At 45.1% G+C, this 23,838-nt stretch overlaps 1 protein-coding gene across 2 annotated transcripts in view; it reads right to left on the bottom strand.

Moving 5' to 3' along the window:
* kirrel3a (kirre like nephrin family adhesion molecule 3a) overlaps window positions 1-23,838 on the bottom strand; it is a 764,091-nt gene that overhangs the window by 551,699 nt on the left and 188,554 nt on the right. The window contains exon 2 of one of the 2 annotated variants that reach the window (XM_055660891.1): window positions 4,371-4,475. The exons of the other annotated variant lie outside the window; for it this stretch is intronic. Within the exon in view, the coding sequence (XP_055516866.1) occupies window positions 4,371-4,475 (105 nt within the window). The remainder of the gene's footprint in view (window positions 1-4,370; window positions 4,476-23,838) is intronic. 2 annotated transcript variants of the gene reach the window in all.

Below are 23,838 nucleotides of genomic sequence, written 5' to 3'. Positions count from 1 at the left end.
TGTTGGCTCGGGACGGTGTGATCTCCAAGAGGATGTAAGGATGTGACCGTGTTGTTTTTGTATTCTTTGTTCTTTTTCTCTGTTTGAAACCTCTCCATGTTACACACCTCTATCTAACCCCAGATGGACACAAGAAACTGGATTAACTCAGGGGGTCAGACAGCATCTCTGGAGAAAAGGAATAGGTGAGAACCTCAGTCTGGAGTCTGAAGAAATGTCTCGATCCGAAACGTCACCTATTCCTTTTCTCCAGAGATGCTGTCTGACCCGTTGAGTTACTCCAGCTTTTCGTGTCTATCTTCGGTTTAAACCAGCATCTGCAGTTCCTTCGTACACATTCTATTTAATCCTGATAATTTCTGATAGATGTAATTTAGGGTTCAGAGTTTAGAGATACAATGTGAAAACATGTCACTGAATCCACGCCGACTATTGATCATCTGCACGCTAGTTCTTTCTTATCTCACTTTTGCATCAACATTCTACACATCATGAGTAATCTACAAAAGCAAATTACCCTATAAAACCTGTTTGTGATGTGGAAGGAAACCGGAGCACCAGGAGAAAACCCACGCGGTCACAGGGATAACATACAAACTACACAGACAGCACTCATAGTCAGGATTGAACCCGGGTCTCTGGCGCTGTGAGGCAGCATGTCTATTAGCTGCGCCACAATGCCGCCTTGTCATAGAAACCATCATCAAATCACCGATCATTTACGTTTATGTTGCCCTGCAGGCATGTAGGTTAATTGGCTTTGGTAAAAAAAATTGTAAAGATTGTCCTGAGTGTGTACGATAGTGTTAGTGGATCGCTGGTCAGCACGGACTCGATAGGCCGAAGGACTTGTTTCCGCACAGTATTCCTAACATTGACAGTCTAAATTAAATGTCCTCCTCATTCGATTTGATTCATAAAATGCTTCCTTGCTTTTACACTTCTATATCTTTGTAACCTGCTTGAATCGTACAATATTCCTCCAATTCGTCTCATTTGCCTGCCTCTATCCCCTTCACCTCACTGTTGGGATCCATGCCTTCCACTGTCTCAACTATGACCCATTGTGTCCTCCCTGCTTGTTGAGAACTCTCCACTTCCTAAGACACTCTTCAAACTCACCACTTAGCCCACGCTTGGATAGTGCTGACTAATATCTCCTTCTGTGGCTGAGAGCTAGGTTTGACCCGAAGGACATTGCATGGAGCATTTTGGAGCACCATTCAACAATATAACCTCTACATGAATAAACATAGCTGTAAAAGGAAGGCCAAACTTTTCTCACAACAGTTACATGTGCCACTTTCATGGCCATAAGTTCCTGTCATGTCAGAAGGGAACAAGGAGAACTTGACATACAATAGAGTGTGGAGGGGGAAGCCAAATCACAGTCTCCACATATTACCACGGGACAACAAAGTCATTGTGATTAATTAAAGTAATGAATGTTTTAGAAACATTTGGACAGGTGTATGGATAGGATAAATTCAGAGGGATATGGACCAAAATCAGACAGGTGGGACTATGGTAGATGGGACATATTGGTCAGCATGGGCAAGTTGGGGCAAAGGGCCTGTTTCCACACTGGATGACTCAATCACTCGATGACTAGCCAAATTAATTGTAACACCTATTTCCATTTCTGTCATTAGCCAGAGATTAACATGAGTGGGGAGCTGGACAGACATCCACCAATGCATAGCACTCCCTTATAGACACAAAAGCTGGTCTCCTAATTTGAGGAAGGATATTCTTGCTATTGAGGGAGTGCAGCGTGGGTTCACCGGGTTAATTCCTGGGATAGCGGGACAAACATATGATGAAAGAATGGGTCGACTCAGCTTATATTCACTGGAATTTAGGATGAGAGAAGATCCTATAGAAATATATAAAATTCTTAGGGATTGGACGGGCTAAATGCAGGAAAAAGGTTCCCAATGTTAGGGGAGACAAGAACCCAGGGTCACAGTTTAAGAATAAGGGGTAGGCCATTTAGGACTGAGATGAGGAACAAAGCTTTCTCCCAGAGAGTTGTGAATCTGTGGAATTCTCTGCCACACAAGAAAGTGGAGGCCAATTCACTGGATGATTTCAAGAGAGAGTTAGATATGATTCTGAGGGCTAATGGAATCAAAGGATATGTGGGAGAGCAGGAATGGGGCACTGATTTTGGATGATCAGCCATGATCATATTGAATGGTGGTGCTGGCTTGAAGGGTCAAATGGCCTACTCCTGCACCTATTTTCTATGTGTCTATGTTTCTATGGATTAGGTATCATCTCCGGAGAAAGGGAATAGGTGATGTTTCGGGTCTAGGCCCTTCTTCAGACTGGTCTTGACCCAAAACATCACCGATTCCTTTTCTCCAGAGAAGCTGTCTGATCCGCTGAGTTACTCCAGCTTTTTGTGACTATCTTCGGTTTAGCCCAGCATCTGCAGTTCCTTCCTACTCACAGCACTGCCCAGTCCATCACCGGCTCTGACCTCCCCACCATCGAAGGGGTTTACCGGAGTCGCTGCCTAAAAAAGGCAGCCAACATAATCAGAGACCCACACCACCCTGGCCACACACACATTTATCCCCGACCATGAGGAAGAAGGTACTGGAGCCTGAAAACTGTAACGTTCAGTTTCAGGAACATATTCTTCCCTTCAGCCATTAGGCTATTAAACACATCAACCTCCAAATAAGCTCTGAAATACATAGACTAATATTGCACTGTTATTGTTTGTTTTTTGTGTGTACGTATGTGTGTGTGTATATATATATATATGATTTATATATATGCGTATTCGTGAGTATTTGTATATACAGTATACACAGTGTTTAAGAAGGAACTGCAGATGCTGGAAAATCAAAGGAACACAAAAATGCTGGAGAACCTTATCGGGTGCAGCAGCATGTATGGTGCAAAGGAAATAGGCAACTTTTCGGGCTGAAACATTGCATATTTCCTTCGCTCCATAGATGCTGCTGCAACCGCTGAGTTTCTCCAGCATTTTTGTGTACCTATACAGTATACACATACTGATTTTTTTTTTTCTGTCTCGTTCGTTCATTATATTATTTACAGAGTACTATGTTTACATATTGTGTTGTGCTGCTGCAAGTAAGAATATCATTGCTCTATCTGGGACATATGACAATAAAACACTTGACTCTTCATTCTCTTGAAATAGACACTGTGCTCCAAGCCTGGCCATGAGAGGAGATGATCAACTGGACAAAGGAAAAGATGGAAGAGTGTGCTCCAAGCCACCTCGAAGAAGGACAGTGAACTCCCTGACCCATGGGAACATCTGACGCCCAGATGGAGGAGGAGCGTTCGGGGTGAGATTGGGAGCATTGATGCAATATATTGGGAGTACACTACTACTCTGTAGTCGAATAAATGGCTATAGTAAAAATAAAATGAGGTTGGATGGGTAACAGGACATATGTTTAGCTGCCTTGGGGGTTATTAAGCTGAGGTTGTTGCTCCAGTGTCTGTCGGAGATGCAAGATGTATAACTGTGTGGAAAGGAACTGCAGGTGTTGGTTTACACCAAAGATAGACACAAAATGCTGGAGTAACTCAGCGGGTCAGGCAGCATCTTTGGAGAAAAGGAATAGATAACATTTAGGGGCGAAACACTTCTCTGACCGAGAGTCAGGGGAGAGGGAAACATGAGGTATGAAAAGGTACAGAATCAGAGCCGGCACGGATGGCCACAGAGCCCACACTGGTCTATTGTTGGCTGTGGAGGTGGTGATGATGAGGGGATACGAACAGTGACACTAGCAGGATGTCGAAGGAGGGGGAGGGATGGAGAAAGAGGAGATTGCAAGGGTTACTTGAAATTATAGAAATCAAGAGTCATACCGCTGGGTTGTAAGCTGCCCAAGTGAAATGTGAGGTGCTGTTATTACTAACATACAATAAGACCATTCTGAAGAAGGAACATAAGCTTAAGTGCCTGCAGCGCTAAATAACACATCACAGGGAGATTTTGTATCTAAAGATCACATGAATCTTTGTTCCCATCGGTCATTGTGAGTGGCATGGTAGCGCTGAGGTAGAGTTAAGGTTCAATCCTGACTACGCGTGCTGTCTGTACGGAGTTTGTAGGTTCTCCCCGTGTCCACGTGGGTTTTCTCCGGGAGCTCCGGTTTCCTCCCACACTCCAAAGGTAGTGTAAATAGTAGCGTTGGTGTATGGGGTGATCGCAGGTCGGCGCGGACTCTGTGGCCAAAAAGGCTTGTTTCCGCGCTGCATCTCTAAACTAAACAAAACTCGAGGTGTGTTTACTTTTATACAGCCCTGTGTATGCAGTGGAAGTAGCACAACAGCTGACAAACTAGCCACATGCCCCGCCAGGCAGTTCCTACCCCATCTGTGGAAGAGCCTGCGGTTTCCCATGTTGGCCTCATCAGTCACCTCAGTCCCCACAAACCCAGAGTGGGAGTAAGTCATTCGCAATCCCGAGGGAATGCCTGAAAAGAGAAGAACGTTCATGAGGTTCTGGGCACCATGTTATAGGAAAGATGTTGTCAAGCTGGAAAGGTTACAGAGAAAGTTCACCAGGATGTTGCCAGGACTAGAGGGTCTGAGCTACAGGGGGAGGTTGAGCAGGCTGGGACACTATTCCTTGGAGCACAGGAGAATGAGGGGTGATCTTATGCAGGTGTATAAAATCATGAGAGGAATAGATCGGGTAGATGCACAGTCTCTTGTCCAGAGTAGGTGAATCGAGCACTAGAGGACATAGGTTTAAGGTGAAAGGGAAAAGATCTGAGTGGTAACCTTTTCACACAAAGGGTGGTGGGTGTATGGAACCAGCTGCCAGAGGAGATAGTTGAGGCTGGGACTATCCCGACATTTAAGAAGCAATTATACAGGTACATGGCTAGGACAGGTTTGGAGGGATGTGGACCAAATGCTGGCAGGTGGGACTAGTGTAGTTGGGGCATGTTGGCCAGTGTGGGCAAGTTGGGCCGAAGGGCCTGTTTCCATGCTGTATCACTCTATGACTCAATGAGGTCAAGCTGATACCCGTCACGAGAAAGAGATGTTGTCCTTCTTTCACGGGCAGCTCTTCAAACGGAATCATCGGATAAATGTTTTAGATTAGTTTCAAGATACAGCACGGAAACAGGCCCTTCGCCCCACCGAGTCCATGCCGACCAGTGATCCCCGCACAGTAACACAACCCTACACACACTAGTGCCAATTTACATTGATACAAAGCCAATTAACTTACAAACCTGTACATCTTGGGAGTGTGGGAGGAAATTGGAACATCAGGAGGAAACCCACGTGGTCACAGGGAGAACGTACAAACTCCAAACAGACAGCACCCATGGGCAGGATCGAACCCAGGTCTCTGGCGCTGTAAGGCAGCAGCTCTACCGCTGTGCCTCCATGCCGCCCAGACTTCAGTCTGAAGAAGGGTCGCCTATTCCTTCTCTCCAGAGATGCTGCCTGTCCCGCTGAGTTACTCCAGCATTTTGCGTCTGTCTTCGGTGTAAACCAGCATTTGCAGTTCCTTCCTACACACCTAGAAGGATTATCAGGTCAAAGATCAGAACTTGACAGCACGATTGGCTCAGCGGTAGAGTAGCTGCCTTACAGCGACACAGACCCGGGTTCAATCCTGATTATGATCTCTACAGAGCTTGTACATTGTCCCCGTGACCACCTGGGTTTGCTCCAGGTGCTCTGGTTTCCTCCCACACTACAAAGACATACAGGTTTGCAGGTTAATTGTGTTGGTATCAATATAAATTGTCACTAGTGTGTGTAGGGTAGTGTTAGTTTGCGGGGATCGCTGGTCGGCATGGACTCAGCGGTTTGAAGGGCCTGTTTCCGTGTTGTATCTCTAAACTACACTAAAACATTTATCCGGTGCAGGTTAATTGGCTTCTATAAGTTGTAAACTGTGCCTAGTGGGTCACACTAGTGCAAGTACATGGGATGATCGCTGGTCGGCGTGGAACCAGTAGGCCGGAGAGGGCCTGTTTCTGCGCTGTTTCTCTAAAATCTAAAAGTCTAAACTGCCTTTACATTTCACTCCTATTCCCTCCTTATTTTTAGAGGTACAGGATGAAAATAGGCCCTTCAGTCCACCAGTTCTATGTTATCCCACTTTCACATCCACTCCTTGTTCATTAGGGACTTTTTTTTTACAGCAGCAATTAATCTGACATCGTTTGTCTCCTTGTCTCCACTTTTGTGACTTTTTTTATCCCCTTTTGTCCCTTTTTCTTTTCCAGCTGTCCACCCATCCACCAATCAAAATCCCCCTTACCGTATCCACCTATCACTTGTGTAGGGTCTGAAGAAGGGTCTCAACCCGAAACATCACCTATTCTTTCTCTCCAGAGATGCTGTCTGACCCACTGAGTTACTCCAGCTTTTTGTGTCTGTCTTCCACCTATCACAAACTTTATCCTGCCTCTTTTCCATCTTTCTTCCCTCTATAATCACTGAAGAAAGTTTTCAACCTGAGATGTCGCCTATCCAAGTCCTCCAGAGATGATTCCTGACCCATAGAGTGATACAGAGCGATACAGTGTGGAAATAGGCCCTTCAGCCCAACTTGCCCACACTGGCCAACGTGTCTCAGCTACACTAGTCCCATCTGCCTGGGCTTGGTCCATATCCCTCCAAATCTGTCCTATCCATGTGCCTGTCTAACCGTTTCTCAAATATTGGGATAGCCCCAGTCTCAACTTCCTCCTCTGGCAGCTTGTTCCATCCACTCACCACCCTGTGTGTGAAAGATTTACCCCTCAGATTCCTGTTACATCTTTTCCCCTTCACCTTGAACCCACGTCCTCTGGTTCTTGATTCCCCTACTCTGGGCAAGAGATTCTGTGCATTTACCTGATCTATTCCTAACCTGTTGAGTTACTCCAGCACTTTGGGTTCTTTGCAAAATTTCCAGCTCAGTCCTGTTCTGTGCTTCCTACATGATGTCAGTGACTGCATTCCTTGCTTTTAAAACTTCTTGGAAAGGTGAAGTGGGATTATAGGCCAAGTGCTGACAAATGGGAATTGTTCAACTAAATGATCTGTTTGGTATGGATGAGTTGAGCCAAAGGGTTTGTTCCTGTGCTGAATGATTCTATGACTCTAGAGTATAGAAAGCAATGCCATGCAGGTTATCAAAGACACTGCAGAATTAAATATGATTTTGTTGTTTTGCTTTCATGCCTGCAAGCTCCTGTCTTGGTGGAAAGTAGCAGAGAGGGCTTGAGTTGTAAGAAGTGGCTGGGCCTTTCCTCACTGAGGTGTAGGAGCCTGAGGGGTGACCTTATAGAGGTGAGCAAAACCACGAGAGGCATAGACAAGGTGAATGGCCACAGTCTTGTTCTCAGGGTTGAGGCACCTAGAATGAGAGGGAATAGATTTAAGGTGAGAAGAGAAAGATTTAAAAGTGACCTGAGAGGAAGATTTTCACCAAAGATCTTAGAGCGGAGCAAGATGGGTTACTCTCACGCAAACGTGTAGTACGGTCATGGGCAGATTCATGGGTGATTATAGGACACATTTTAGCAACCAGCCTCCGCCATCTTGTTCCGCCATCTTGCTTCTGGCCAAAGATCGGATCTTTGTTTCCGCCTCCACTCCCGTATCTTCGCTTTGGTCTTTGACTGGGCCGGGGAGAAGTCTTTGTGCGCGGCCCGGGGAGAAGCGGGCTGGGTGCAGGGGGGAGGGGGGGTATAGGGGAGGGGGGAGACGAGAGGGGGGTTGTGTGGGGGGGGAGACGTTGTGTGGGGGGAGTGCCGTGGGAGTGCCGTGGGGGGGGGGTTTACAATGTTTCTTATTTAATGTCCCTTGTCTAGTCTGAAATAAAGTTCATCATTGGATATAAATATCAGAAGAAATATAATTGCGTGTGTTATATGATTATATACATTTATATCACATTCATGTATGTGTGTTTATAAACATTTTATTCTTTAGCAAGAATTAACAGAATTATGAACTAACAGAATTATGAATCTAACCCTATATCACGCACAAAAACTTCCCCCGCAATGTCAATTACCCTGCGAGTCGGGTAGGTTCAACTCAAACACTGCTTATGAGCCATTTAAAAAGAAATGATTTAAAAAACATTAAAAAAGACAATTACCAGAGTCAAATTTTATTCTTGACAAGAAGTATGAACTGACAGAATTATGAATCTAACCCTAAATCACACACACAAACTGTTGCCCCGCAACATTGATTACACTGCGAGTCGGGTCAGGTAGGCTCTGGTTACTAAAATGGGCGGTGCAAAATGCCCAGGATCCCCTCCGTAGCGTACTACACGTCAGCCCATTGTATTTCGCAGGAGTGACTTATCTTGCTCCGCTCTAAGATCTTTGATTTTCACGCAGCGGGTGTGGGGTGTGCATGTGGATCCCAGTGCCAGAGGACAGGTACAATGGTGACCTTTAAATTACGTACAGACAGGGACATAGATAGGGAAGGTCCAGAGAAATTTGGGCCAAATGCAGGCAAATACCATACGATACGATATAATACGATACGATAGAACTTTATTAATCCCAGGTGAGAAATTGGTCTGCCGACAAAACAAGATACGTAAAACATGAAATTAAAGTGATGAGCGGAAAGTCGACGATTGTGGATGTGCAAAGATTGGGAGAGTGGAGTCAGTCCACCCCACCTCCCTTGAATCCAACTCCACCCCCCAGGACGGAGCCAGGCTTCCCGATGAGCTTGTTGATCAGGATTAGTTCAGCTCTAAAGTGTTTAAGAAGGAACTGCAGATGCTGGAAAATCGATGGTAAACAAAAATTGCTGGAGAAACTTAGCGGGTGCAGCAGCATCTATGGACCGAAGGAAATAGGCAACGTTTCGGGACGAAACGTTGCCTATTTCCTTCGGTCCATAGATGCTGCTGCACCCGCTGAGTTTTTCCAGCATTTTTGTCTACCATAGTTCAGCTATAAAACCTGGTCGGCATGCACGAGTTGGGACAAAGGGGCCTGTTTCTGTTCTGTGTGAATCTACGACTCCAGGATATTTTGCAGTAACTGGAATCTTGGTCCTGGAGGGTTTTTTAGAATGTGACTTTCAGATTCAGATTCAGATTCAATTTTAATTGTCATTGTCAGTGTACAGTACAGACTTTCAACAACTGCCAGGGACAAGAAAGCAAATGACATACTGTAAACATTATGTATCTGTGGTGTCTTCTCTGCCATCATTTTAGAGTGCAAAAGAAACCTGTTTTTCCATGACTGCAATCGAAAATTCATATCATCTCATGCTTATTACAACACAGAATGAGATGATTACTTAGGAAACCTAAACGGAAACCTCTGGAGACTTTGCGCCCCACCCAAGGTTTCCGTGCGGTTCCCGGAGGTTGCAGGTGGTTGCCGGAGGTTGCAGGTAGTGGAAGCAGGTAGGGAGACTGACAAAAACCTCCAGGAACCTCCGAGAACCGCACGGAAACCTTGGGTAGGGCGCAAAGGCTCCAGAGGTTTCTGTTCAGATTTCCTAAGTGGGACAGGGGCATTATGGGGTGTTCACAGGGACATACTCATTTTCCTTCACGGTGCCGAAGTAGAGATAACATCAAACTTCAAATTGCTCAGAGTCAGTATCACCAACAACTTCTCCTGGACATCAACTCCTCTTCTTCCTTTGAAGGCTAAGGAGGTTCAGCATGTCCCCAACATCTCTCACCAACTTCTACAGATGCACCACAGAAATCATTTTATCAGGATGCATCACAGCTTGGTTTGGGAACGGCTCCATCCAAGACCGCAAGAAATTGCAGCGAATTGTGGACGCAGCCCAGACCATCACACAAACCAACCTCCCTTCCATTGACTCCATTTATACCTCACGCTGCCTCGGCAAGGCCAGCAGCATAATCAAGAACGAGTCGCACCCTGGCCACTCCCTCTTCTCCGCTCCGCTCTCCCATCGGGCAAAAGGTACAGAAGTGTGAAAACGTACACCTCCAGATTCAGGGACAGTTTTTTTCCCATCTGTTATCGGGCAATTGAACCATCCTACCACAGCCAGAGAGCAGTCTTGAACTACTATCTACCTCAATGATGACCCTCGGACTATCTTTGATTGGACTTTGCTGGCTTTATCTTGCAATAAACGTTATTCCCTTATTTTGTATCTATACACTGTAAATAGCTCAATTGTTATCATGTATTGTCTTTCTGGTGACTGGATAGCACACAACAAAAGCTTTTCACTGTACCTCGGTACACGTGACAATAAACTGAACTGAACTGAACTATTTAGAGATGGACATCAAGTGCTGCTGGAAGACCATCAACTCAGTGATTGACAGTCTCCCCCAAACTTGTTGACCTTGTTGCAGAGCGCGACGTCTGTCGGGGAATGTTGCTGTCTGGCCCGCTCCAGACTGCAGGAGTACGTGCTGAGTGACACACTGAAGCTCGGTGCAGCCAACACCAAGGCGCTGTGGGGGAGGACCACAGTCTAGGGCCCTTCCACTGCTGGACATAGAGGCACAAGGTCCGATGGAGACACCCTCAAACAAGGAAAGGGATATCACCACGAGAGGCCACAAGAAGGTCAAGGGTGTTTTCTGCAGACAGATGCCAACACTACTGAGTATGATGCAGCAGTATTGCATGTATAGACATGAAGAATGATTTGCATGGTCTAGGTGAAAACTAGTTACAGACAATGAAACTCAACAAGACAACTTTGAAATTAGTACAATGGAGGGGGAGGGGAAACAAGGGTTACTTGAAGTTGGAGAAATCAACATAAGCTGCCCAAGCGAAATATGAGGTGCTCGTCCTCCAATTTGCGCTGGGCCTTACTCTGACAATGGAGGAGGCCAAGGACAAAAAGGTCAGTGTGGGAATAGGAAGGCGAATTGAAGTGTTAGGCAAATGGGAGATCAGGTAAGTCCAGGCGGACTGAGCACTGGTGTTCAGCGCCCATCCTGCTCTTCGTCTCGCCGATGTATAGGCGTCCACTCCTTGAACAACAGATACAGTAGATGGAGGAGGTGCAAGTGAACCTCTGCTTAACCTGAGAGGACTGTCGGGGTCCCTGGAGGAGGTATACCTTTCAGGTTAGGCAGAGGTTTACTTGCAGTTCCTCCAATCTCATCTACTGTCAGAGTGAGGCCAAATGCAAATTGGAGGAACAGCACCTCATATTTCGCTTGGGCAGCTTACAGCCCAGCGGCATGAATATTGATTTCTCTAATTTCAAGTGACCCTTGCACTCCCCCTCTCTCCATCCCTCCTCCACCCAAGTTGTTGTTCCAGCTTCAAAGTCGTGTTGTTGAGTTTCATTGTCTGTAACTCACTTACACCTAGACCACAGCTAACAATGGCCTGTTTCCTTATTATCATTCCTTTTTCGCATATCTTTCTTCAATGTTCTATATCTCTCCATACCTATATATCTCTCCATATCACTGTCTATACCTCTCATAGAAACATAGAAACATAGAAATTAGGTGCAGGAGTAGGCCATTTGGCCCGTCGAGCCTGCACCGCCATTCAATATGATCATGGCTGAACATCCAACTCAGTATCCCGTACCTGCCTTTTCTCCAAACCCCCTGATCCCTTTCGCCACAAGGGCCACATCTAACTCCCTCTTAAATATAGCCAATGAACTGGCCTCAACTACCTTCTGTGGCAGAGAATTCCAGAGAATCCCTCTCGTTTTCCATTCCCTTGTCTCTCGGTCTAAGGAAGGGTCACGACCCGAAACGCCACCTGTTCCTTCTCTCCAGAGATGTTGTCTGACCTACTGAGTTACTACAGCTTTTTGTGTCTATCTTCGGTTGAAACCAGCACCAGCAGTTCCTTCCTAAACAATCCCATGAGAACCATTTCCCCTCTCCTGTATTTCCACCCTACCTATTCCCTCTCATAAACACCCTTTAATCTTGTTTACCCTCTCCCCACACGAGGCGATAACTTGCAAATAACTAATTAATCCAGACTCACAAAAGAGGAAGCCTAAGAAATTGCTCTCCAGGAGAAATTGTCACATGGAAAAAGGTCATGCCTATTATATTCTGTTGTGTTGAGCAAAGTAAGAATGTTATTGTCCTATCTGGGACACATGACAATAAACTCTCTTGAATCTTGAATCTTGATTATGTCCAGTCAAGTATTTACTCCAAAGCAAACTTGTCCACGATGGCAAAAGCTCGCAGCCCGAGCCTCAGCTCCACGACGAACACAAAGGCAAACAATTAGGAAGTTGCTCTATTGATTTTCCAGACAAAATATGGTAGCATTAGAAAACTAAATACAGAATATTTAGGCAGGGTCGTGACCTCAATTACTGCATGAGGCTGCCAATGTTGTGTCAGCTTGTGATGCATTAAGGAATTGTGCCAACCAAGAACAAGATCAAGACTGTTTCTCTCTCTTTTAATCCTGATTTTTTATAGGTAAGTGTACAATTTTTGCTCCCCCACTCCGCTCACCCCAAACCAGAGCCATTCTCAGCCACCCGTAGCCCAAACAACATAGGAAACAGTACAACATAGGGGCGGCCTGGTGGCGCAGCGGTGGCGCTGCTGCCTGACAGCGCTTGCAGCGTCAGAGACCCGGGTTCGATCTTGACCATGGGTGCTGTCTGTACGGAGTTTGTACGTTCTCCCCGTGACCGCGTGGGTTTTCTCCGAGACCTTCGGTTTCCCCTTACACTCCAAAGACGTGCAGGTCTGTAGTTTAATTGGATTTGTATAAATGTCAATTGTCCCTGTCGAAGAAAGAACTGCAGATGCTGGTTTAAATCGAAGGAAGCCACGAAATGCTGGAGTAACACAGCGGGTGAGGCAGCATCTCTGGAATGAGCGACATTTCGGGTCGAGATCCTTCTTCAGACTGATGTCAGGAGAGGGGGCGGGACAAAGATAGAATGGAGGAACAGTGCAAATTGGCGGAACAGCACCTCGTACTTCACTTGGGTAGTTTACACCCCAGCGGTATGAACATTGACTTCTCTAACTTCAGATAGCCTTTGCCTTCTCTCTCCATCCCCTTCCCCTTCCTAGTTCTCCCACCAGTCTTACTATCTCTACGTACATTCTATCTTTGTCCCGCCCCATCCACTGACATCAGTCTGAAGAAGGGACACGACCCGAAACATCGCCCATTCCTTCTCTCCAAAGATTACGGTGGAATAGAGATAAGTGGTGTGTAAGTCACACCTACTCCAATATCATCAGATCATAAGACACACAAGCAGAATTAAGTCTGCTCTTTCACTTGATCATGGCTGCTCTAATTTTCTCAGAGTCATTCCCTGATTTCTCTGCCTCTCTCATTGCCCTTGGATGAGATTCGGCATAGTGGAGAATTTAGGACACAAGAGCAAGGTTTAGAGATGTAGCGTGCTGACCAATTATCACTCGTACACTACATCTATACTACACACGAGGGACAATTTACAGAAGCTAATTAACCTACAAACCTGCACTCTTTGGAATCTCTTAAACACCACTATTGCACCTGTTTCCGGCACCACCCCAGGCAGCCCATCGAGATTAGCCACGGTTACAAATTATGGTGGAGTAGAAATAAAGGGCATGTAAGCCAGACCTACTCCAACTTCATAAGTTACATGAGCAGAATTAGGCCATTCCGCCCATCAAGCCTTCACTGCCATTCAATCATGGCTGATCTATATTTCCCTTTCAACCCCATTCTCTTTCCTTCTCCCAGTGACTTTTGATGCCCTTACCAATCAAAGATCTATCAATCTCCATTTTAAAAATACCCAATTACTTCACAGCTGTCTGTGGCAATGAATTCCATAGATTCACCACCCTCTGACTAAAGAAATTCCACACATCCGCGATCCAGGCCTTTCATTATTCGGTAATTTTCAATGAGATTCCTCCTCGTTCCTCTAAACCTGATTAAAAAAACCACTTTGTTTCTGACCATTAAAGGATTTTCTAATCACCTATCCCCTCTAATGCCATGAATAGCTTGTCTATGCCCATAGCATTGACTGTATCTGGATTTGTCTCATGTCAAATGTTACTAGAATTCTCAACCATTTCTATTTAATCAAAAGGCTTCACAGTCACACAGCCACCCTGGGCAGTGTTCCATAGAGTCATAGTCACACAGCATTGAAACAGGCCCTTTGGCCCAACTTACCCACATCGACCAACATGTCCCATCTTCACTAGTCCCACCTACCTGCGTTTGGCCCATATCCCTCCAAACCTGTCCTATCCATGTGCCTGTCTAAATGATTATTAAACATTGCCATGGTACCTGCCTCAACCACTTCCTCCGGCAACTCGTTCCATGCACCCACCAACCTTTGTGTGAAAATGTTCCCCCTCAGGTTCCTATTAAATCTTTTCCCCCTTACCTTAAACCTATGTCCTCTGGTTTTAGATTCCTAATCTATAATTCCTAATCCCCTTCTGTAACACTAATTCTAATCAAGCTCATGAAAATCCCTGCCGCTTATGTCTTAAGTCATACAAACATTTATCATTCATTACAGAAGAACATAAGAAATAAAACCAGGTGGGACCATTCATCACTTGCAGCCAATCTACCGCTCGATAAGACCATGGCTGCTATTTATTTCAGCGTTACTCAGTGCACTAACTCCATATCCCTTGATTCCTTTTATATCTCAAAATCTATTAACCTCTGCCATGCACACATTCGATGTCCTGTGGGAAGAGAATTCTAAACATGCATTAGGTTAACTTTGGTAGACAAAAATGCTGGAGAAACTCAGTGGGTAAGGCAGTATTGTGGAGCGAAGGAAATAGGCAAAGTTTCGGGTCGAGACCCTTCTTCAGACTGATGTGAGGGTTGTGGGGGGGGGGGGGGGGTGGGGGGCAGGGGATGGGAAGAAGAAAGGAAGAGGTGGAGCCAATGGGCTGAGGAAGAGCTGAGAAGGAGAAAGTGACGACTACCTGAAATTAGAGAAGTCAATGTTTTAACTCCTTCACCCATTCCCGTACTGACCTTTCTGTCCTGGGCCTCCTCAATTGTCAGGGTGAGGCCCAGCGCATATTGGAGGAACAACATTTTACACAATTGGCCAGCTTACACCCCAGCAGCATGAATATTGATTTTTCTAACTTCCAGTAACCCTTGCTTTCCCTCTCTCTCCATCCCTCTCCCTTCACAGTTCCCCGACCAGTCTGACTGTCCTTGATTAAATGTTATCTCTGTTTGCTTCTTTGTCACCTTCTCCTGTCTAACAATGAGCTATTCTATATTCTCCTTGAGCATCATCCTTTGATGTCTCGTTTTCACACCTTACACTTCCTCATCTCTGTGTCTCCCTCACCCCTGATTCTCAGTCCGAAGAAGGTTTTCGACCCGAAACGTCACCCATTCCTTCTACCCAGAGATGCTGCCTGTCCCGTTGAGTTACTCCAGCATGTTGTGTCTATCTTCACAATAATACTGGTGCCATGTAATCAGGGCCCTGTATTGCTTTAGTCAGGCTTCACTACTCTTGAGCTGAGAATTTCTTTCAACAAATTAAATCAGAAGTTCATGAAGGGTGTTGTGTTGTGCTGGTGCAAGTAAGCATTTCATTGTTCTATCTGGGACATATGACCATAAAACACTCTTGACCCTCTTGACTATGTTCAGGCACGTTGGCTGACTTCATCGTCTTGCCCTCCCTGTCTATGTAGGCTTTTGCTTGGAGTGATCTCAGTTAATCAGCTGTAGAAAGGCACATAACGCTGGAGTAACTCCACGAGTCAGACAGAGAAAAGGAATAGGTGACGGACGTTTCGGGTCAAGACCCTTCTTCAGTGCGAGTCAGGAGACAGAGACATGACAGATGTATAAATGATGATGTAGAGAGATACAGAACAAATGAATGAAAGATATGCAAGAAAGTAACAATGATCAAGAAAAGAGGCCATTGTTTGTTGGAGAGCAGGAGGAATCGCAGAGGGGGAACAGCGAGAGAGGAGGTTAGATAACTCTTGTCGCAGAGAGGAGAACTTCTTCAAAGTAGACATAGCATGAGGAGATACAGGTGTCAGAGGTTATGGGGAGAAGGCAGGAGAATGAGGTTATGAGGGAGAGGTAGATCTGCCAAGATTGAATGACGGAGTAGACTTGCTGGGCCGAATGGCCTGATTCAACTACTATTCCTTATGACATTATGACCTTGTGAGATTTTGCAGTGGAGCAGACAAGATGTGCAGGAAGGAACTGCAGATGCTGGTTCAAACTGAAGGTACACACAAGATGCTGGAGTAACTCAGCTGATAAGATGGCATCTGGGGAGTTGATGGTTTAGTGTACAACCTGGTAATCTGTCCTCCTTTGTCATTTTGAAGCACATTGAACTCAGATTTCCTCACGTTACAACAATTGTCCTGAATACTAGAATCCTACATTATTCATATTGCTGCTGACATAGTTATACAATGCAGATGGAGTCCACTCAGCCCATCAGGTCCATGCCAGCTCCCAGAAGACCGAACGTTTTAATCCACCTCCTCCTTACAGTATTTCCACCATAACCCCACAACCGATTCTCCTACTCACTCTCAATTTGATCATTATCTTTATATAGTGCCTTGGCAATAATAAAAATGTCCTAAGGCTTCACTTCTCCAACAAGATGTTCCTGAGATGTCCGTTAGGGCCTTAGGTGAAGAGACAAAAGTTAAAGGATGTCAGAGGAGATAAGACTATCAGGGAGGAAAAGGGACTAAAAAGAAATTCAGAGTTTTTGGTCTCATGAGCCACACCATTACCAACTCCAACTCCAAGCGGTGGCACAGTGGCACAGTGGCACAGTGGTAGAGTTGCTGCCCTACCTTTCATTTATCTCCCAAAAACAGACTGATTCCTGGGATGTCAGGACTGTCTTATGAAGAAAGACTGGATAGACTTGGTTTATACTCTCTAGAATTTAGGAGATTGAGAGGGGATCTTATAGAAACTTACAAAATTCTTAAGGGGTTGGGACAGGCTAGATGCAGGAAGATTGTGCCCGATGTTGGGGAAGTCCAGGACAAGGGGTCACAGCTTAAGAATAAGGGGGGAATCCTTTAAAACCGAGATGAGAAGAACTTTTTTCACAGAGAGTGGTGAATCTCTGGAACTCTCTGCCACAGAGGGTAGTCGAGGCCAGTTCATTGGCTATATTTAAGAGGGAGTTAGATGTGGCCCTTGTGGCTAAGGGGATCAGAGGGTATGGAGAGAAGGCAGGTACGGGATACTGAGTTGGATGATCAGCCATGATCATATTGAATGGCGGTGCAGGCTCGAAGGGCCGAATGGCCTATTCCTGCACCTAATTTCTATGTTTCTATGTTTCTAAGATGAATTACAATCTTCCCCAAAATATTTCCACAGATTTAACAACTCTTCACTCTCCGTCTTGCCAAGTTATTTCCCAGAGGCCTCACTTTATTCTACTTTAACCGAAGGACGACAAAACTGCAATGGTCAATCCTAGTTTCAGAACTTTAGCCCCAGCTCCATTCAGTTGAAATACTGAAGTTATGACAGTGCGACTGACTGCTAAAGGGCGTGTCCCACTTGGGCGACCTAATCCGCGATTTCTAGCGAGTTTGCCCTCGACTCATACTCGCAGCATGGTCGACACGAGGGCGCAGGAGGTCTTCGTAACTCTCCTTCATGCTCGAGAGTGGTCTCCGTGTACTCGAGGCCTCAGCTAGGTCGCGGTGTTTTTTCTATATGTTAAAAAATGTCCGCAAGTTAAAAGAAAGTCGCCATGGAAAAAATCAATACTTTTTTTACTCGTAGGTTTAGTCATAGAAGGTCGTAGTAGATCGCCATGTTAGTCGTAGGTAATCGAGGGTAGTCGAAGGTAGTCAAAGGTAGTTATAGATAGTCTTCATCATAGTCGAAGGGAGGTCGAAAGAGATTCAAGGAGGTCGTCTTCACTCTTCGCTATTCGGAGGCCAATTTTCCCGAAGTTAGTCGTAGCTAGTCATAGCTAGTCGAAGCTGGTCTTCAACATAGTCGAAGGAGATTGAAGGAGGTCTTCTACATAGTCGAAGGAGGTCTTCAACATGTCATTTTTTCAAACTCTTCTAAACTCACCAATTAGGTTGCTCAAGTGGGACAGCCCCTTAACTGTCCAGTCACCACCATATGACGACATTCAGATAACTTTTGGCAAAGCACATGCTTCGTTTAAAGACATTACAGAAAACATCTGCAACAGCTATGATTTGACAGTTCATCTGACGGCCAGGACCGTAGATGCCACAGCAACTGACATCTTCATCTCAGTTTAGGATGGATTGGACTGCAGAATTAATAGCAGATTGGAAGAATGCTTTCCGACTAATTGCTTTGTAATCACAGCCTAGGTTGTTTGAAGAAGGATCTCAACCCGAAACGTCGCCCATTCCTTCTCTCCAACGATGCTGCCAGTCCCGCTGAGTCACTCCAGCTTTTTGTGTCAATTTAGGTTGTTTAGTTTAGTTTAGAGATACAGCACGGAAACATGCCCTTCGGCCCATCGAGTTTGTATGGACCAGTGATTCCCGTACATTAACACCATCCTACATTAGGGACAATTTTCACATTTATACCAGGCCAATTAGCCTGCAAACCTGTACATCCTTGGAGTGTGGGACGAAACCAAAATTCTCGGAGAAAACCCATGTGGTCACATACAAACTCTGTACAGGCAAACCCACCGATGGACATACTCTTTCTGACCGTCAGATTACAGCATCTGTAATACATCTCGCAATGTATTCAAGAGAGAGTTAGACATAGCTCTTAGGGCTAACGGAATCAAGGGATATGGGGGGAAAGCAGGAACGGGGTACTGGATTTGGATGATCAGCCATGATCATATCGAATGGCGGTGCTGGGTCGATGGGCTGAATGGCCTACTCCTGCACCTATTTTCGATGTTTCTATGTAATGTTTCGCTTTTGGATTTGCCAGGGAAAGAGAAGATTACGTATCTTAGAGGATGGATGGTTGTGGTCAACAATCAGTCAGTGAGAGTAGAGAGACCACTGATGAAGCCCATGCCACCAAATTCTGCTCCTTTCTGGGCCGGCTCAATAATGAACCCATTTTCTGCCAGACTTTACATGAGTATACATGCCACTGGATCACCAGTTGAAGAATGAAGGGTAATAGACCATCGAAGGTACCTGATCACAGCAAGACATTAGTTTAATTTCGTTTTTCTTTGGGCCACCAAGCATGAATCACTCGTGCACTAGTTTTTATTTGTATGTTATCACATTTTCACACTCTACACACTACAGGTAATTTGCAGAAGCCAATTAACCCACAAACCTGCATGCCTTTGGAATGTGCGAGGAAACCAGAGCACCCGGAGAAAACCAACGCAGTCACAGGAAGAACATACAAACTCTGCATAGACAGCACCCGTAGTCAGGATCGAACTTGTGTCTCTGGCGCTGCAAGGCAGCAACTCCACCACTGCGCCACCATGCCGCCCATGTTTCAGCACTGGTGATATCGGCAACCACCCTCAACACCATGAACTGGAGGGCACGCCATAGACATTGAGCTCTACACCCAGGTTCGATCCTGACTATGGATGCTGTCTGTACGGAGTTTGCACGTTTTCACCGTGACTGTGTGGGTTTTAACCATATAACCATATAACCATATATAACAATTACAGCACAGAAACAGGCCATCTCGACCCTTCTAGTTCGTGCCGAACACGTATTCTCCCCTAGTCCCATATACCTGCGCTCAGACCATAACCCTCCATTCCTTTCCCGTCCATATAACTATCCAATTTATTTTTAAATGATAAAAACGAACCTGCCTCCACCACCTTCACTGGAAGCTCATTCCACACAGCCACCACTCTCTGAGTAAAGAAGTTCCCCCTCATGTTACCCCTAATCTTCTGTCCCTTAATTCTCAAGTCATGTCCCCTTGTTTGAATTTTCCCTACTCTCAGTGGGAAAAGCTTATCCACGTCAACTATGTCTATCCCTCTCATCATTTTAAAGACCTCTATCAAGTCCCCCCTTAACCTTCTGTGCTCCAAAGAATAAGCCCTAACTTGTTCAACCTTTCTCTGTAACTTAGTTGCTGAAACCCAGGCAACATTCTAGTAAATCTCCTCTGTACTCTCTATTTTGTTGACATCCTTCCTATAATTAGGCGACCAAAATTCAGAATTGGCCTCACCAATGCCTTGTACAATTTTAACATTACATCCCAACTTCTATACTCAATGCTCTGATTTATAAAGGCCAGCACACCAGAAGCTTTCTTTACCATCCTATCTACATGAGATTACACTTTCAGGGAACTGTGCACAGTTATTCCCAGATCCCTCTGTTCACCTGCATTCTTCAAATCCCTACCATTTACCATGTACATCCTATTTTGATTTGTCCTGCCAAGATGTAGCACTTCACACTTATCAGCATTAAACTCCATCTGCCATCTTTCAGCCCACTCTTCCAACTGGTATAAATCTCTCTGTAGACTTTGAAAATCTACTTCAGTATCCACAACCCCACCTATCTTAGTATCATCTGCATACTTACTAATCCAATTTACCACACCATCATCCAGATCATTGATGTACATGACAAACAACAGTGGACCCAACACAGATCCCTGTGGCAGCCCACTAGTCACTGGCCTCCAACCTGACAAACAACCATCCACCATTACTGTCTGGCATCTCCCATTCAGCCACTGTTGAATCGATCTTGCTACTCCACCATTAATACCCAACAATTGAACCTTCTTAACCAACCTTCCGTGAGGAACCTTGTCAAAGGCCTTACTGAAGTCCATATATACAACATCCACTGCTTTACCCTCATCAATTTCCCGAGTAACCTCTTCAAAAAATTCAAGAAGATTAGTCAAACATGACCTTCCAGGCACAAATCCATGTTGACTGTTCCTAATCAGACCCTGTTTATCTAGATGCTTATATATATTATCTCTAAGTATCCTTTCCATTAATTTGCCCACCACTGACGTCAAACTAACAGGTCTATAATTGTTAGGTTTACTCTTAGACCCCTTTTTAAACAATGGAACAACATGAGCAGTACGCCAATCCTCCGGCACTATTCCCGTTTCTAATGACATTTGAAATATTTCTGTCATAGCCCCTGCTATTTCTACACTAACTTCCCTCAATGTCCTGGGGAATATCCTGACCGGACCTGGAGACTTATCCACTTTTATATTTCTCAAAAGTGTCAGTACTCTTCCTCTTCTTTTATGTTTTCTCCAAGACCTTCAGTTTCCTCCCACACTCCAAAGATGTACAGGTTTGTAGATTAATTGGCTTGTTATAAATATTAAAAAATTGTCCCCAGTGTGTGTGGGATAGTGTTAATGTATGTGGATCGCTGGTCGGTGCAGACTCAATGGGCTGAAGGGACTGTTTCCGTGCCATATCTCTAAACTAAACTAAACTGAAGAAGGGTCTCGACCCAAAACGTCACCCATTCCTTCCCTCCAGAGATGCTGCCTGGCCCGCTGACTTACTCCAGATCTTTGTGTCTATATTTGGTTTGAAGCAGCATCTGCAGTTCCTTCCTACACATAAACTGAAGAATGGAGTTGGCTCAAAACATCACCCATCCATGTCCCCCAGAGACGCTGTCTGACCGCTGAGTTACTCCAGCACTTTGTGTTTTTGTTTTATAATTCAGCATCTGCAGTTCTTTGCATCTCCATCCTTATCTTTTCTGCAATATCACACACTGAATTTCCAAAACCTGCTTCTTCATTTTCTTTATCAGTTTTAAACTTGACCCTTTAACACCACACTCATCTCTCTAGGACCACCCACGTTTTGGTAGAAAACAGACCATATCCCACATCTCCACTGCATCGAATTGTTCCCTTGCCAAGTGCCAGGTTCAGATACTTTGTATGCAACACCACATGCTGATATTGGTCGTCAAATCCTTCCATATTTATGTGTTGCAAGAATGCCACAGGTCTGACCCTGCTCCCACTGACTGTAATTGCCAAGTACAAGTTCAAATAACCTCATAATTAACTGCACACATGCCAGGTGAAGGCTGCCTCTGTAGTATTCACATGCACCATTTGACTTGATTACAAGATTAACATTGTTAAATGCTAACTGCAGAACCTAATTATGTTTTGGAAGAAAAAAAATCAACCTTTAGACTCCCCTCACAAACGAAAATTATTTTTCGCAAATCTGGACTGCATGTAAGTTAATCTGGTTCTCAGCAGTTTTCTGCCGTGACTCCAGGAGTTGGTACCCCTGATTCAATTGATTTAATAGGAATCTGAAGGTTGTAAGGAACAAGTTGCCAGAGGAGGTAGTTGAGGCAGGTACTATCCCAACGTTTAAGAAACAGTTGGACAGATACATGGATAGGACAGGTCTGGCAGGATATGGACCAAATGCGGGCAGCTGGGACATGTTGGCTGGTGAGGACATGTTGGGCCAAAGAGCCTGTTTCTACGCTCTATCACTCTATGACTATGACTTTAAGAGACAGTGTTTTTCTGGACCTGTTTCAGTGTCCCTCTCAGTAAATGGAAACATAGAAAATAGGTGCAGGAGGAGGCCAGCACCGCCATTCATTGTGATCATTGCTGAAGGGTCAGTTCGTATGCTGTACGATTCTATGTTCTACGATCTAGGAACAGGAGCAGACCACTCAGCCCCTCGAGATTGCTCCCCCATTTAAAGAGATAATTGCTGAACTGTTTGTGACCTCAAATCACCCCCCCCCCTCCCCCCCACACACACATCCTCTTCCCCCCCCCCCCCCCCACTTTGCTTATCAGGAGTCTATTGAGCTCCATCTTAAAAATACTGAGCCTCTGCTTCGCTAGGATTCGCTAGAATTTAGAAGATTGAGGGGGGATCTTATAGAAACGTACAAAATTCTTAAGGGGTTGGACAGGCTAGATGCAGGAAGATTGTTCCCGATGTTGGGGAAGTCCAGAACAAGGGGTCACAGTGTAAGGATAAAGGGGAAATCTTTTAGGACTGAGATCAGAAAAACATTTTTTACACAGAGAGTGTTGAATCTCTGGAACACTCTGCCACAGAATGTAGTTGAGGCCAGTTCATTGGCTATATTTAAGAGGGAGTTAGATGTGGCCCTTGTGGCTAAAGGGATCAGGGGGTATGGAGAGAAGGCGGGTACAGGATACTGAGTTGGATGATCAGCCATGATTATATTGAATGGTGGCGCAGGCTCGAAGGGCCGAATGGCCTACACCTGCACCTATTTTCTATGTTTCTATGTTTCTATGTTTCCACTTGTCTCAGAGGAAGAAATCCGAAGTGTCAAAGAGTCTGATGGAAAACAATGCTTGTTCCCAATCTTAAAGGGTGACCAGTACTTTAAAACCATTATCCCCTGCATCTCGATTCTCCCGACAGATAACCACCCACAGCACACCAATGCCTCCACTTCCTTAGATGGCTTAGGAACTCTCACCAACTTCTAGATGCATCATAGAAAGCATTTTATCAGGATGCATCACAACTTGGTTTGGGAACAGTTCCATCCAAGACCGCAATAAACTAGCAAATTGTGGACGCAGCCCAGACCATCACACAATCCAACCTCCCTTCCATTGACTCCATTTACACCTCACGCTGCCTTGGCAAGGCCAACAGCGTAATCAAGGACGAGTCACACCCTGGTCATTCTCTCTTCTCCCCTCTCCCATCAGGCAAAAGGTATACATGTGTGAAAACGCACACCTCCAGATTCAGGGACAGTTTCTTCCCAGCTGTTATTGTAAATTGCTTGTTTCTAAGCTTCTAGTTTCAGTACAAACACTGAATCAAGCACTTGAAACAACTATATTTTATTTTAACAAAAAAGCG

The sequence above is a fragment of the Leucoraja erinacea genome, chromosome 32 (assembly GCF_028641065.1).
Source record: "Leucoraja erinacea ecotype New England chromosome 32, Leri_hhj_1, whole genome shotgun sequence".
In the NCBI taxonomy this organism is placed as follows: domain Eukaryota; kingdom Metazoa; phylum Chordata; class Chondrichthyes; order Rajiformes; family Rajidae; genus Leucoraja; species Leucoraja erinaceus.
This window is presented reverse-complemented; position numbering and strand designations above follow the sequence as displayed.